We start from the raw sequence: 14,878 nt of genomic DNA on the forward strand, positions 1-14,878 counted from the left end.
AACTCCACATGCAAAGAGCAAACAAATCAATGTACATAAATAAGGATCAAATATTAAAAATTTATTAACATCTACCAGAAAGGTAGTCTCTTAGTAAAAGGTGAAAGATTTATACGATCTGAAGAGAAACCAGAGTATAGAAAGGTAGTCTCTTAATGAAGCCATTCCCGAAGTGTAAATTTGCCATAAATAAACATTTATTCACTTTGATTGACTAAAATGATCATTCTGTGATCAAGTACTACTGTACTCACTGACACAGTTCCAAGGTCTAATACATAGCTCTATCTTTCCTTTTGAGCTTAAGGTTTAGAGTTGTTTTATTTTACAGATATTTACAGTCTCTTTGTAAAAAGGCAGTTTTCAGTAGCAGAAAATCCTGTGTTTCACAGTCTGGTATTACAGTTCCCAGTATACCTAAAACATGTCAAATCAAGATGAACAGGGTAACAAGATGTCACAGACTAAAGCAACTTCCCTTTGGCCTGCGGAAAAGATTTGTACCTTTGTTTTTCAAAAGTCTAACCTCTAAGGCAACTGGTTTTTAAAACCCTCAAAATACATAAATGTACTTAAGTGTTCTAAGTCTAGTCTTCACTAGATGTCCCTTTTAATCATCCCTTCTATGAGCCTCTGTGTTTTTCCCTGTGAAAAGGATTCCAGGAAATAAGTTACTGACCACGTTATAATCTACTGAACGTAAGTGTACCTTCAGTAAATAGCTCATGGAATTCTTGAGGCTGGTGATGTCTGTATTGTAACCTGACCATTTAATGGGTTGGGTTTACATAATGTATCTAAACTTTTATTGCAATCTGTAATTATGTACAGGAACAATCTTACAAACCTTGAATATATTTTATATATCCTCTTCTTTAGCCTTTCAAATGGGGCTTAAGAGAGAGAAAACTGCATCACTGCACTGCTTCAATGATTTAATAATAAATCAAGCAGACCTTTATCCACATGGATAATGAAGCTCTCCCTAGGGAAACCGTGAAATGCCTATGGTCATCTTCCAGGTTCCCTAGACTGGACCAATAAAAAAATTATCCCAAAGATGATGTTATTCAAGCCGTTACCATGGAAGAACTAAAGTCAGCCCTTTATAATTTAAGTTTGCAAAACTTTGATACCCTCCAAGACCAAAAAATAATCATAGTAATTTTCTTGCTACTGTCTAAAGTTTCTGGCAGACTTTAGTGTTTTAACCTAATACCTATGGCACATATAATACACACTAAATGCTATATATTTTAAGCAAATTTTTACATGTAAGATGTAATATGTTGACATATGATACCAGAGAAGAGAAACTGAAAATGCATGACTTAATAAAGAACCATTTCCCACTTAAGTACTTTCTTTTGTAACTTTTCCTCGTTTCCAACTTAGTTACAAAAAGTAAATAAATACTCCCATATTTTTCATTTCACTGATTTGATGCCAATAAGAATCAAAGGATGACGATATCAGTCATCAGTTAACAATTACACTATAGGATGAGGATAAGTTTTCAAATGTACCTAATGTGTACAGCTAAATGCCTCAAATACTATACATTTACTGATAAATAACAGCATTCCAAATTATGGACAATTATTTTATAATGATTAAAACTTGGAAACTATATCATACTAGGATACATTAATCAGCACAAGTAAGTTTTCATCAATTTACATAAAATTACTTAGTCTTAATAGAAGTTGTAAAATTTGGTAACAGAAAATTTCTTCAATACCTCTGAATACACAGAATCAAAAAAAATTAATCACATCCTTGCAGCAAATGTAAAAACTATGTGAACTTGAATTACCCTTGCAATAATACAACTGTTTTAATTCAGACTTTCTTATTTACAAGGTTTTAAAAACAAATATAAATGGAGTCCATGTTAAAGGTGCATTATCGTTAAAGTTTAAATTAAAAAGAAAGATATGAAGTCATGATGAATAGTCTCTCATGAACCTCTCTAAGGTCCCAGCACTACCTAAAGTGGAATATAACTTTTAGCTCTGAATGGTAACTGGAGAGTTAATGTATACGTGAAGAAAGTGCGGGGGTTGTTTGCAGAGCAGAACAATCACGTCCCATACCTCTGTGTCTGCCGAGATGGCATCAATCAGGATGTCTGCAATGATCACAGGTAACCCATTCAAGAGAGAGATTACTATGCATGCCAAACAAAAAGCAGAGGAGATATCTCTACCTCCTATAATTAGTCTTTGACAAAAAGGAACTGGAAATCTCCAGGGCCTTCTACGATGCCACAGATACAGCAGCTCCAGACGGCTCTTACACAGAGCAATTCATCTGTTTACCTGATGACCATGCGAGACACACAGGGCCGGAATGATTCCCAACAAGTTACCTTCTCCCCAAAGATGTTCCTCCGTAAGCCACCTAAAATGTTTTACCTTCTTTCGTCTAGTTTCCAGATGTGAAGCTGAAGAACTTTTTGGCAATAACGAATCTGTAGTAGAGTATACCAATCACTTGTTTAACTTTTATTAAAAAAACAAAACAAAACAAAAATAGAGCTCTACAAGGTATCATCTTTGACAGAGGTGCAAAAGCTCCTGCTTACTGGAATTGTAATGGATACCCTCCTCCCCATGAATATGCATGATGTCTCTATGCACAGGGACATCATTCATATTCATGATGTAACGCTCACACGCATTACTCACGTGTGCACACAGGCCCTTAGAAAACTCTGGCAACAAGACCCTTCCCATGGGAGCTGACAACCTGTCAATCATCTTACCCTTTCCTTACGAGCCTTATCGAACGCTCCTCAGAACTCCAAGACAGCAGCTCTGCTTTGGTGGCAGTGAAGGGCTAGGACCTGCCCACCCTCCTCCCTTTCCCCAAAGAGCCATTACACATGTACACATTTCACACAGCAACCAACACAAGTTACCCATCGCTTGAGATGCGTGATCTTCCAGAGCACAGGCCACTCGGTGGGGAAGGACTGCCCTCGTGGGGCAGCCACAGAAATAGGCTTCCTTTTGGGTTTAAAGGGTCAAAAGTTGGTACCACGGGGCAGGGAAGAAAGGAAGGGAGCAGAGGAACACCCCCATGCTGTGGACCTTATTCCTAAGGGCTTTCCAGGAACTTGGAATGAGTAAATTTTCTTTTTAAGTACATAATTCTCTCTACTAAAAACAGCAGTAACTTCGTCCTCACTGGAAACAGCCACCTCCCATATGAAATCTTTGAAACATGATCTGGCGGCTGAAACTTTGTCAGAGCTCTCTTCCCAAATCAATGCAGTCAGTCTAACAGTAAATTTGGTCCAATGTTTAAATTTGTCCTCAGTTTTGGTTTCCCTTTCAAAAATATGTAAACAAATAAGGATCAGGAAATCTCTGCTTGTAAGAGAGGTCTGCGTTCAGGCAGGTACAGGGCAGGCCAGGAAGCAGGCACGGGGGCTCAGTCACTCTCAGACCCCTCCTTGTACTGGGCCCGGATGGCCTGGCCGTTCTGCAGGGGCATCTCTTCATAGTCGCTCCTGTTACAAGAAAGGCCTCTGATACCATTCGGCTTTCGACAGCACTGGGTTTATTCTCCTCTTCACACTGACCCGCCGTCCTAACAAGAGCCCGTTTCCTAGCCTTGCTCTCTCCACTTCTGTCACCAGCTGATTTCTCCCACCCCTCCGGCCCCACCCATCACCAGTGTGTCTGTTCTTCCAGAAAAGAACTGCTCTTCCTGTGGTCACCACTCACTCAGGTGTCCAGCAGGAAGGGCCACTACCCACCTAAGCCTGAGTGACGTGACAACACAAAACCAGGGGATCACATGACTCTCCCAGGTGAAAGAGACCGATGATACCTCTGAAATCGTCTGAGAATGGTCACCAGCCTCTCCGGTAAACACGCGAAAGCAGGCTGAGCGCTCGCCCTGGGGCAGCCTTCGGCAGAGGTGGGGACTTACCCATATATCACCTCGTCGTCCGAGTCGTTGAGCATGGAGAAGGCGGGATTGTCCTTCAGCTGTGACTCTGAAAACCAACAAGCATTTGAACGTCACTAGCCCAGAGAGGCAGGATGCTGTTCTAGAAGAAGGGTGGGAGTCAGAAAGGGCTGGATTCCAATCCCCGCTTCCCCGTTCACCGCCTGCGTGAGCCGGACAGGTCGTTCTGTCCCCCGGGTGGCGCCGCGGGAAGACTGAGCGGGAGCCTGGGGGGAAGGGCCGCCCGGAGCAGCCAGCGGGCGGGCTCCCCGCACCCCAGGGTCCCGCAGGTCCTCACTGGGAGCAGGGCCGGGAGACCTGGTCTGCCTGCCGCGCCCGCTCGCCCCGGGCCTGCGCACAGCTGCTGGTCCACAGCCCGTCAGCCGTCACCTCCGCCCGGACCCTCTGTGCACGCACGTGCTGAGAGCCCATCCATGGGCAGCCAGGTGGCCCTGCCGTCCCGGCCCCAGGGAGTTCTCACTCTCCTCACCCCGGGGCAAGAGGGCTGTTTTGGTTTGGTTCTTTTGGGAGGTGGGGCGGGGTGTACGGCTGGCTTTCTTTTGAAGGTCACGGCACTCATTTCCAACAGACTTTATTTTGCGGGGCTGACGGACACCCTCCTGTCAGGACCCACGGACACACTCCGTTCCTGCATCTTGGGCTGTAAGGACACAGCATCTGCTGGGCTCAGGGCTCACTATCCGAGCCCGCCTGGTCTCTCTGCTAAAGAGGGAGCTGGGGAGGCGGGGCCGGAGCTGCTGCCCAAGCTCCCTGGTCAGCGACCCTGGCCGGCGGCTTACCGTACAGGGCGTTCTTCGAGGGCGAATACACAAAGGCCAAAGTGTAGAGGTAAAAGTTCAGCAGGCCGTAGAAAGATAAGAACTCAGCTGGTGACTCTGGTCAAGGGAAGCAGCAGAGCTGGGACACCGTCTATTTGGACACGTCAGACGGCCCCTCCCCCAACTGTCAGTGACTGCTAAGCAGCAGGCAGGACCCCGGGGGCCACACCCAGACCTCGGGCACCACGGGGCAGGCCCACGCCAGAGGTTACAGTGCCTTTCCAGGGGCACCTGGAAACCACAGGTGAGCCGCGCCCTCTCCTCTCCATGGACGCCTCTGGAGGTGGCAGGACCTGATGAGAGCAAGTCGCAGGCAAAGGGCAGGAAGGAGAGTCAAGAATAAAAGGAAGAACTGGATCCAGACTCTCAAACTAGTCCTTTTTAATCTTTTCTGAATTACACGCCCCTTTGAGAATCTGATAAAAGCATTGTGTGAAATTCAGTCACAAAAACGTGAGAAATCATGCATTGATTCTAAGGATGTAAGTAAGAGAAGAGGCCCCACGGAAAGAAGCCAAGACGTGAGGGATGAACCCCAAGGTTTCCCCTGATGGATGCCGTCACTGAAGGCGGGAGTGGGAGGCACACACTTGACCCGATTATGCACCCGAAAGAGGAGCCTACTGCCAAGGCAGCGGGGCCTCAGGGACTCGAAGGAGGTCCCGCTGCTCACAAGCCCTGCCCGGAGACACAGGTGTCAACTGCAGCTGGACACATCTGGGACTCGGTAAGGGATGCCATCTGGGGAAAGGGAGAGGTGGGCAGCCCTGGCCTGACCTGAGGCTTGGATGGTGAGTGGACCCGCTGCGGTCCCTGCCCCACAGAGAGGAGAGTGGGGCGTGGAGGGTGGGGGCAGGCGCTGGGGCCCCTGGGCCTCTCATTCACACGGACGGGGGTGAGGCCCCCAGGGCATGCCTCTTCCTGACTTTCACAGGCCTGCAACGCTACCCACCCCACCGGGGTGTGTGCCTGATGCCCGACGTCTTCCCACGAAAGGATATAATTCTGGTAGTGAGTTGACAGTTCAGCTACAAAGTTGTCTTGTAATACTTGTGCTCCGAACCTTAAATAAAGGATGACGATGCTGAAAGAGAAGGGGGGTGGACAGTACATAAAAACATACCGAGATACAGCACTGGCTGCATATAACTTGCCACCTTCACTGTCTAGTCATGATTTTATCTGCGTGGAGACTCGTACACCTGCACACAGCCCCTCCACTGGGCTCCTGGTCTCAGATCCAGGGACGAGGTCAGCAGCGGCCGACACAGCCCCCGTCGCAGCCTCGAGTCCAGGTCCCCGGGCACGTGCTCCCCCTCTGCTCTTACTCAGTTTGTGCCGTCTGGACCATCTCCTCCAACAGACCACCAGCCCCCGGGGGACAGTCTGCCCGTCTTGTCCTCTTCCCCCACCGGGCAGTGGTTCACATACCTGCCCACCAACGCACGTGCCGACAGAGGGTTCTGGTACTGGGGAGCCCACTTCCCCTCCCTGGGGTCCAGTCTCCACTCCAGCCAGACAGTTTAATAAAATGTGAACCAGGTCCCTTCACCTCCTGGCTTAAAACCTTGCGAAGGGTTCCCACCACTGAGAATGGAACCGAGACTCCTCACCGCCTGCGAGGCGACCTGACCTCCCGGTGGCCACCCTCCCTCGCGTCCTCACGCCCTGCGACGCCGCTGTCCCTGAGCCCAGGCTTCAGGGTCCTACTTCAGGCCCCAGGCCCCCTGCTCAGAGAGCCGTCCCCCACGAGCCTCCGTACAGCAGCCAAGGCCCTCCTGCCATCGTCCATCCCTCTGCTTTCATTACGGCGTTTAGGCTGTCTTTAAATTTTGTATCACTGCCCTCCCGCCCTGGACAGAGAGGAGCCTGTCTGCCCAGTTACCAGTGGAGGTACTTCCTGGGTATCTGCTGCACGGATGAATCCCCTTGAAACGCAGACGAAGGAAGATCCCCAAAGCATAACAACTTCTAGACAGACGTACAGAGGTCACCACAAGGAGACGGCAGCTCCCAGCCCGTGGACTGGGGCAGCCTGAGGGCGAGGCTGTGTGAGGGGAGGTGAGGGCTGCTGACGTGTAAAAGGAGGTGAGGGTGCACCAAGGGCTGCAGAGAGACTGAGTGACAACACGGGAACCTCTGTTCTCAGGTGAATTTAGATGCTGAATAAAACCAAGCTCGTTTTGAAGACCAGACCAAGTTCACATGCTCTGGTGAGGGACGCACACAACTCCTGCAGGGCCGGGTGAATGAACCCAGATGCCTCCAGGATCCCCCATCCAACAAGGCCGGGACCCCAGTGCAGTGGTGGAAAGCCGGCCACTCGGAGCCCGGACTGGCTCCCACCAGGGAAAGGGCTTGAGAGCCACTTATTTGCCATCCAAACAACCGAGAAAGAAATGCAGGTAACTAGATGTGATTCCCCGTCGGGATTGTGATTTTAGGAGAAAGCGACAAACCAGAAACAAGCAAGCGATTATCTGGAATTCATCAAAGAGCCGGCTTTCTGCGCTCCCTCGGGCCAGCCCGCGGACCCGGGAGAGTCCTCTGCACCCGCTCTGCTGCACGGCATCTCCTGCCCGCTTCCCTCGGGCAGCAGCGTGTGTGCTTCAACGATGCCCGCTTACAGCCCTGTCCTTGGGGCGGCAAAAGGACCCCAGGTGCCAAGCACGTCACCCAGGATTCTAACTCTCTGACTTGTCTCTACTGCGTCTGCTGCCTTCCAGGGCACGTGTCAGAGCAAGGGGGGAACCCGAGCAGCGCTGGGCCACGGGCTTCGCCAAGCTCTTCTCTCCCCTGGCGCGAACAACAGAACGTGCTCCCTCAGCCACCACACGCTCAGGGCCCTGCCGGGGGAGGAGGCCTCACACCAGTGGACACAGATGGCTAGAAGCACCCTAAAATTAACCCCATAAAACGGGAGAAAGACATTCATGACGGTAAAATAAAAACCCACATTTTGCTTCTTTTAAGAAATAAAGTCTTCTTACCTAATGACAAGCACTACAAAAGTCAATGCTGTCAAAAATTTCAACCTGAGATCTGAAAAAGAAGTAAATACTCCCATTAAATCACCAAATTGGAATTAAATTCCACTGATCCCAGAGATCTTAAAAATAAAGCCAGACCTTCTGAACAAAACCCTTCTTCCCTCTGGACTTTAAACCTGTTAGTACCTGAAGCCCAGGAGAAATGCTGTCTCACCTCCCCGGAGGCTAGGAGGGTCTCCCAGCGAGGCCGTGGCCACTATTATTTGCTTGTGACAGATTGGGGGAAAGGATCCTATGACATCAGGTGACTTGTTTCGATTCAAGGACGAGGAAAACCACGACTGCCACTTTGTAAGGTGCGATTCCAGAAGGATCCAGGCAGCTCCAACAGCCACACTGGCACCTGGGGCCCCAGCTGGCTTCCACCCCACAGGCCTCCCTCCAGCGTTGGCCCGAAGCACCATCCAAATGGCCCAGAGCCACCCCTGCAGCCCTGGGCTCCCTGGGGCTGAAGGCGCTGCTCCAGCCCCTGGGTCTGCCCTCTGGGTCAGGCCGTCATTCCCCCCAGCCCATGCCAACGCAGGCAGCCCTGCACCAGGGGGGTCTGAGACCAGCGCTTACCTACATAAGGCATGTGACGCAGCTCGGAGCAGGCCCGCACGATCAGGAACAAAAGGTATAAGATGTACATGGCGGCCACCACCATGAAGAAAACCTTCATTCCCTGGAGCGAAACCAGACGGGCACTTGAATGACAACAGGGTCTCGGTGTTGCTTCTCCCTCCGATAGCATAAGCAGGAAAGCCAGAGCTTTCTAAGCGGGACCCGGAGCCCTGAAGGCCACAGCCTAGAGCAACACAAGAGCACGCTGCTGCTGCTCTGACTGTCCTCAGCCCGGCTCAACCTCTCTGCGAGCGCAGGTGGCCAGCTCACCCCAGGAGGACACCCCGGCCCCTGCTCGTCAGACGCGCCAACGCCTGCATGACACACGGAAAGCTCCGAGCGTGGGGCCTGGAACGTAGCAGGTGCTCAAGAAACGGCAGCGGCTCCTACTTGTCTCTCCCCGGGATGAGGGCCTGGCTCCCTGCCCTGCTTAGGAAGACAGTGCTATGTGTCCAAGAAAGCATCCAGGCCTGGATCTCAAGTTTTCTGGACCTTGGTTTTCTTTTCTGTGAAATGAGGGCTTGAACTAGATCACCTCGAAGACAATGGGTCTAAACCACACATGAACTTCCTGTGGACCCTGCCGCATAACCAGCTGGCAAGCTTGTATCAACAGCACAATTTAGGTTACAAAATTCAGCAACTTTCTAAGCCAGCAGTTAAAAAAGAATTCCTCTGGCTTCATTAACAATCCTTACCTGAAAATTTCCTGTGTCAACTCGATACTGGTACATTGGATCATGTAATTCATTAATTCTAGAAATATGATGTTATTAAAAAATAGGTTAATAATTAGTTTACTTTTTATTTTACACTTTCTCTCACTTGGCTTTTTAAAAAACTTACTAACATAAATTACTTGCTGACCAACAGTAAAAGATTTTTAAAAAGTAATCCTCAATTTATGAGAAATCCCAAATTACCCATTGAAAATGCGCACAACACTGCTGAACTTACTGTCCACAGTCAACAGTAGTGTGAAGTACAGTATTTACCATTAAGAAAATCCCTATACTAGTTCTCTTTCCATTTTAAGAGCTGTTTTCCAGGCACCTTTTCAACGGCATATATGGGCACCAGGAAATAGATGAGCACACAAAGAAAGCAACAGAAGTAAACATAAACTTCTATGAAGCGCATTTCAAAATGACACTGGGCTGCTGAGACGACAGGCGGGTGGGAAGAGGGAAGCGGAGGCGTGTGCTGAGTCCTATCATTACTGTGCCAGGTGCCAATATCACACCCCTGAGATGGGACTAGTTTCTGCAGAAAATCCTACTTGGGTGAATCAGGTTGTTACTACGTTAGGCTTCTGCGGTGGTTCCATTTCACAGATGGACAAAAATACTAAGGATCAACCCTGGGAGCTGGTATAAGGAGGGGGAGGTTTAAAGACACAAGCCAAAGGAGAAACTTAAAACATCTGGGGACACTGGTGAGCCAGGAGCTGACCTGAGCGTCATTCTACAAATGAAGTCTCTGCCTCTCCGAAGGAGAAATCTGAAAAGACGTGATCTTTTTCGTTTTCCACCTTAGACTAGAAGAATCGTGTCCATCTCTACATGCATTCAAGCAGAAATGAACCCTCAGTTTAAGTCACACTACCAAATCATGAAACACTGGGTGACAGAGTCCCTTCTGGATGAGTTCACAAAACACAGTCAACTTTGGGTCTGTCCACCTTGTTAAATGCTTTCCAAGACTGAAGTTTCACACATAATAAAGTTACTCACGTCTGCCATATTCCGAGGGTAACACAGGCCAACCACAATAGTCCAACAATGAAGCATTTGGGCAAATAGAAAGTCAAGCACTTCCTTTCTCCCTTAAAAAAAAAAAAAAAAAAAAGAAAAAGGAATAGAGAAGTTAGTAATTCTAGCAAACTATTACCCCCTCACAGACCACAACGGATCATAGATACTCCCATCATTTCCACACAGCACACACTCTTCTGTTGACTATGAGGCTGAAGACAGGTTCCCAAGGACAAGTTCACCCTACGGTTATCACCAGAGTCTGGAACAGAAGGACTGAGTCCCCCACTCCCCCCGGAAGCGCTGACGGCTCACCTGCACCCGGATCCCATGGTACACGCACAGCCAGAAGAGCAGCAGCGCGCACAGGAACACAGACTGGAAGAGGTCGTCCAGCATCCCCGGGAACCAGCTGTTCACCAGGAAGGAGAGGGGGAAGAACGGGTCTGCAAGGCAAAAGGCAGACAGGCCTGGGAAGGCAGACTTGCCAGCACCCGGCAGGGCACCCGGCCCCGTGCGAGGGCAGAGCTCATGATCGCTTTCCCCTCCGGCCAGAGCCATGGGGAAGCTAGCGAACTAATGGCTGTCTTGTTTTTCAAAACACCGAAAAGCCAAAGAACAGATTGCTCCAGGAACGAGTACTGAGTGCCGTCTGCTCGCGCCAGCCGCTCCTCCCCGCAGGCCTGGGAGTCCCGGCGCTGCCGCTCTGGAAGCAGATGCTTTCTGGAGCAGGGCACGAGAAGCAGACAGCACTGCTGCCACCCTCAGCCAAGTCCCAAGACGGTGTCTGCGGCCCTTCCGGGTTTTAACCTCCAGGCAGGGGGAAAGCTGCAGGCACCGCGCGTCCTGGAGCAATGTCCCTCGGGCCACACGGCGCTACCACCTGTTCCTTCAGGGGCCCCCAGGCCACCCCCAGGACGCCTTTCAGCTTTCAACGTTAAAGGGGAAAGCGCCAAAGTAAAAATGGTACCTACCGTTGTAAAGCAGCAGCAGAGGCAGGAGAATGGACATCCACTTCTGCTCGATGCCCCAGTCTCGCATGGAAAACTTCCGGAGGGAGTGAGCAAACAGGCACTGCGAACCAGACCAGGCCCCCAGTCACCGTCTTTGCCCACCCCGCCGAGCATCACCTTACGTCTGTCTTCCTAAATCAAAGGTCTCAGTGCCAGCCAAGACCTGATGAGCCAACCCCTCGCTGAACCGACCCTGAGACCACCAGTGACAACTGGGAGAAGATGGTGAATTGCTGCAAAGGAGCCTCGATAAGACGGTCATGGCTGTTCCCACAGGGGCAGGAGGTGACGAGGAATACAACGGCCATAACCCCCCTGGCCCCCCAGCCTCCTCCTGGGCAGGCTGTTTCTACCAGGCTGGCTCCCACTGAGCCGCAGGGAAGGACCTCCCCGGGCACAGGCCACAGGCTCCCAGAGGTGCGACTTTCACAGATGACGCCAGCTTCTAGGGAGGCGCCAGGGCTCCCAGAGGAAAAGCCAAGGAATGAGGCTTATACACAACCACGGTCAGCGATGTGCTTCTTTCAAACACCTCCCTGAAGGGGCAGTGGCCCATGGGAGAGCTTTCTTTAAACTCTAAAACATCACACAAGTTGTGATTTTTAAGCCTGGAGTCGTTTTGTTTTTTTCTGCAGTCTAACATAAGCCAATAATTTCCTAAGCAATTTGGACTTCCTGAGCTGATGGACCATTTCCCCCAGTCTGCCTGTCAGAATCAGGCCCATTTCTCTTGTTTGAGAGCATGGGGCCCTGGGTACCAGTTCTCTGGGCCCCAGAGTATGGCAGCAGAATCCCAGGCAACAGAAATCCTTCAAGGAACAGCAAGGATTTCTGACCAAATATAAACAGCAGTTTTCCACTTTCCTTTAGTGAGTTCACCAGGGGAGGCCCTGGCCATCCCAGCTCTCAGGGTACTCCGTGGCCGTGTCCTGCCTTCCAGCCACACCCAGATCACCACCGTCTGGCATTTCCCTCACATGCCCCCTGTGAGCCTGTGTCCTTCTGTGTATACAGTTAGTCTGCGAAGCAACAAGTTCCTGGGGTGGCAACTGGAGCGACCACCACTGCAAAGAACGGACGTCCTAAACGTCACTCCCTCCGCGTCAGCACGGGGCAGGCAGCTGACGGGGGCAGGATACCACCCTCCGGGCACACTTCTTTTTCCTCCAATTTATAACTTCCCGCCTTCACTGGCTGGGCCTCTGTGGGGACTGCCTGTACTCTGTGGGTTACCACCCCCCAAAGACACGGTGCCCCAGTGGACAGAGACCTCGGATCCCAAATGAGTCGAAAGCCTGCACGTCCAAAGCCCCTCACCTGCACTCTCCTGAAAGAGCCCAAAGCCTGAAAGGTCTGGTCCACTTTTCCAAATGTAAAAGCCAAGAACGTGCTGTATCTGCCCTCAGAGAAGGTCATTCAAACGAGGCAGAATCCCTCCACGCAGGTTAAATGGTACTTCTCACCGCACACCGATGAGAATTCACTTACAAGTCAGTGACCTGTAATTACTGTGACGCTACGCAGTGCCTACTTACTGAAGATACCACAGCGTTCTTGCAGCACAGCACCCCAGCAGAAATACAGAATATTCAGTACCATCAGGTCGGCCCACTGGATGGAGTGTCTCAGATTTCAGGTGGACCTCCCGCACTCTAATAACCATAATTTACGAACTAACTTTGCCCGTGTTTGGATTCTGACATAATCTGCTAGGTGAACGGTACTTACAGTGACAATGAAGGTAAGCACCACAAAGACGAATCGGAACCAAATTTCCAGGTGGGAAAATGCAGGGTCGTAAGTCTTCCACTAAAATGGAAAGCAGGAAAACAATTTGAAAAAAATTCATCTAAAAGGAAGTACACCACATTATTTATTTATTTTTATATGGTGTGCCCATACAATGGAATACTATTTTTTTGTAAACGTCTTCTATTTATTTATTTATTTTTGGCTGTGCTGGGTCTTCACTGCTGCATGCGGGCTTTCTCTAGTTGCGGCGAGCGGGGGCTACTCTTTGTTGAGGTGCGCGGGCTTCTCATTGCAGCGGCTTCTCTTGTTGCGGAGCACGGGCTCTAGGCGCGTGGGCTTCAGTAGCTGTGGTTCGCGGGCTCTAGAATGCAGGCTCAGTAGTTGTGGTGCATGGGCTTAGTTGCTCCGTGGCATGTGGGTCTTCCTGGACCAGGGCTCGAACCCCTGTCCCCTGCATTGGCAGGCGGATTCTTAACCACTGCGCCACCAGGGAAGTCCCCACCACATTATTAATAATAGTTATCTCTAAATGTGAGACTACAGGTAGTTTAAAATGTTCTCTTACACTTTCTTACATGTTCTAAAACTTTAACACTTAGTACATTTTATTTTTATATTAAAGAACACACACCTTGTACCAAGAGTTGAAAATAGCTTTAAATGGTGGCATACTAATGATGAATCTGGCAGATAAATTATTCTGTAATAATAGTAATAGCATTTGGCTTTTAAATCTCATGTCAAAGATCAATGCTGTCAATCTCTTTATTAGAAAAAGCCATGCTTTCCATGAAAAGAAATAGACTTTTAAACAACGCAAAAATGTAAGTATGATGTTCTAAAAAAGACTGAGTGAAACGTATAGATATGAATCTGAGACAAAAAAAAATACTGTGGAATTACGGTTGTCAGTTCTTGTGCTGAGTAGTCTCACTCATACCAAGTGCATGGCTAACAGAGCGAGGATGAGGCCCCACGTGCTGACAGCAGGTGGAAGGCAGCCCTTCCCACCTCGGTTACCAGCCAGATTCATCACCAGACCCCAGGACATGGCGCTGCACTGGGCTAGGGAGCCCCATCATTTTAATGCACTGAATTAAAATCATCTGAGCAATTTAAAAATTGTAACAGATAGAGCAACAGATAGAGTTAAAGACACCAGATTCACCTTATTTGCCTCAAACATTAAATGTACACACACACACACACACACACACACACAAAGACCCTGGACACGAGGCAATGAAGGGCCATAATCTCTAGCTGATGGGGGACAGGTGCACCCTCTGGTCACCCCAAGCCCTGGGGGAACCCGAGCAGAGCCCAGTGGTCTCGGAGTCGCACACACACCGCTGTCAGTGCAGGGACACAGCTCACCGGCTGTGACTCACAGGACAGAGCACTAACAGAGGTACAGAGCAAGCTCCGGCCGTGTGCCAAAGGTCGCCCTCCCCACGTCTTCACCTGAATACTGATCGCATGACAGTGAGTAAAGCACCCAAGGCCAGGGGAAAATCCCTAAAAGGATCACTAGCACTCACTGAAGGCCAGTAACAGCAAGAAAAATGCACAATCAGAGGGATATTGTAGAGCGTACTCCAAGCGCTTTTATCTCAGTGGTGGGGAAGAATTAGCCTTCGACTCAATGCTGCTTTGGTCCCACCCAGCAAAGTTTAAAATCAAGGCCTGAAAAGCACAAACTGTTTCCAAGTAACGTTACCACATCCTAGAACAGAGCTCAAGGATATTTATCAGAACACAAAACTCTAGCAATCAATAATGTCTGACATTGAATCAAAAATACCAGACGTGTAAAGAAAGCAAGAAAATATGAAACATGATAAGAAAAAAACTAATCAATCAAAACTGACCCAGAAATCGCAGATGACAGCATTAGTAGATAAGGA

At 49.5% G+C, this 14,878-nt stretch overlaps 1 protein-coding gene across 8 annotated transcripts in view; it reads right to left on the bottom strand.

Annotated features, from left to right (window-relative positions):
• Positions 1–2,486: 2,486 nt before the first annotated feature.
• TMEM181 (transmembrane protein 181) overlaps positions 2,487–14,878 on the bottom strand; it is a 66,553-nt gene continuing 54,161 nt past the window's right edge. For 5 of the 8 annotated variants that reach the window (XR_007470576.1, XR_007470578.1, XR_007470579.1 and 2 more), the window contains 9 exons: positions 12,948–13,028; positions 11,181–11,280; positions 10,522–10,676; positions 10,186–10,277; positions 9,151–9,208; positions 8,411–8,513; positions 7,790–7,841; positions 4,761–5,883; positions 3,943–4,009 (listed from right to left, as the gene is read on the bottom strand). Coding sequence is in view for 2 of the 8 variants with exons in the window: in XM_033404021.2 (XP_033259912.1) it covers positions 3,439–3,517; positions 3,943–4,009; positions 4,761–4,850; positions 5,801–5,883; positions 7,790–7,841; positions 8,411–8,513; positions 9,151–9,208; positions 10,186–10,277; positions 10,522–10,652; positions 11,181–11,280; positions 12,948–13,028 (936 nt within the window). In the remaining 6 variants the exon portion in view is untranslated. Of the gene's footprint in view, positions 3,518–3,942; positions 4,010–4,760; positions 5,884–7,789; positions 7,842–8,410; positions 8,536–9,150; positions 9,209–10,185; positions 10,278–10,521; positions 10,677–11,180; positions 11,281–12,947; positions 13,029–14,878 lie in introns of those variants that run through there. The other 3 variants (XM_033404021.2, XR_007470577.1, XM_049695466.1) reach the window with 3 other exon arrangements.

The sequence above is a fragment of the Orcinus orca genome, chromosome 12, assembly GCF_937001465.1.
Source record: "Orcinus orca chromosome 12, mOrcOrc1.1, whole genome shotgun sequence".
In the NCBI taxonomy this organism is placed as follows: domain Eukaryota; kingdom Metazoa; phylum Chordata; class Mammalia; order Artiodactyla; family Delphinidae; genus Orcinus; species Orcinus orca.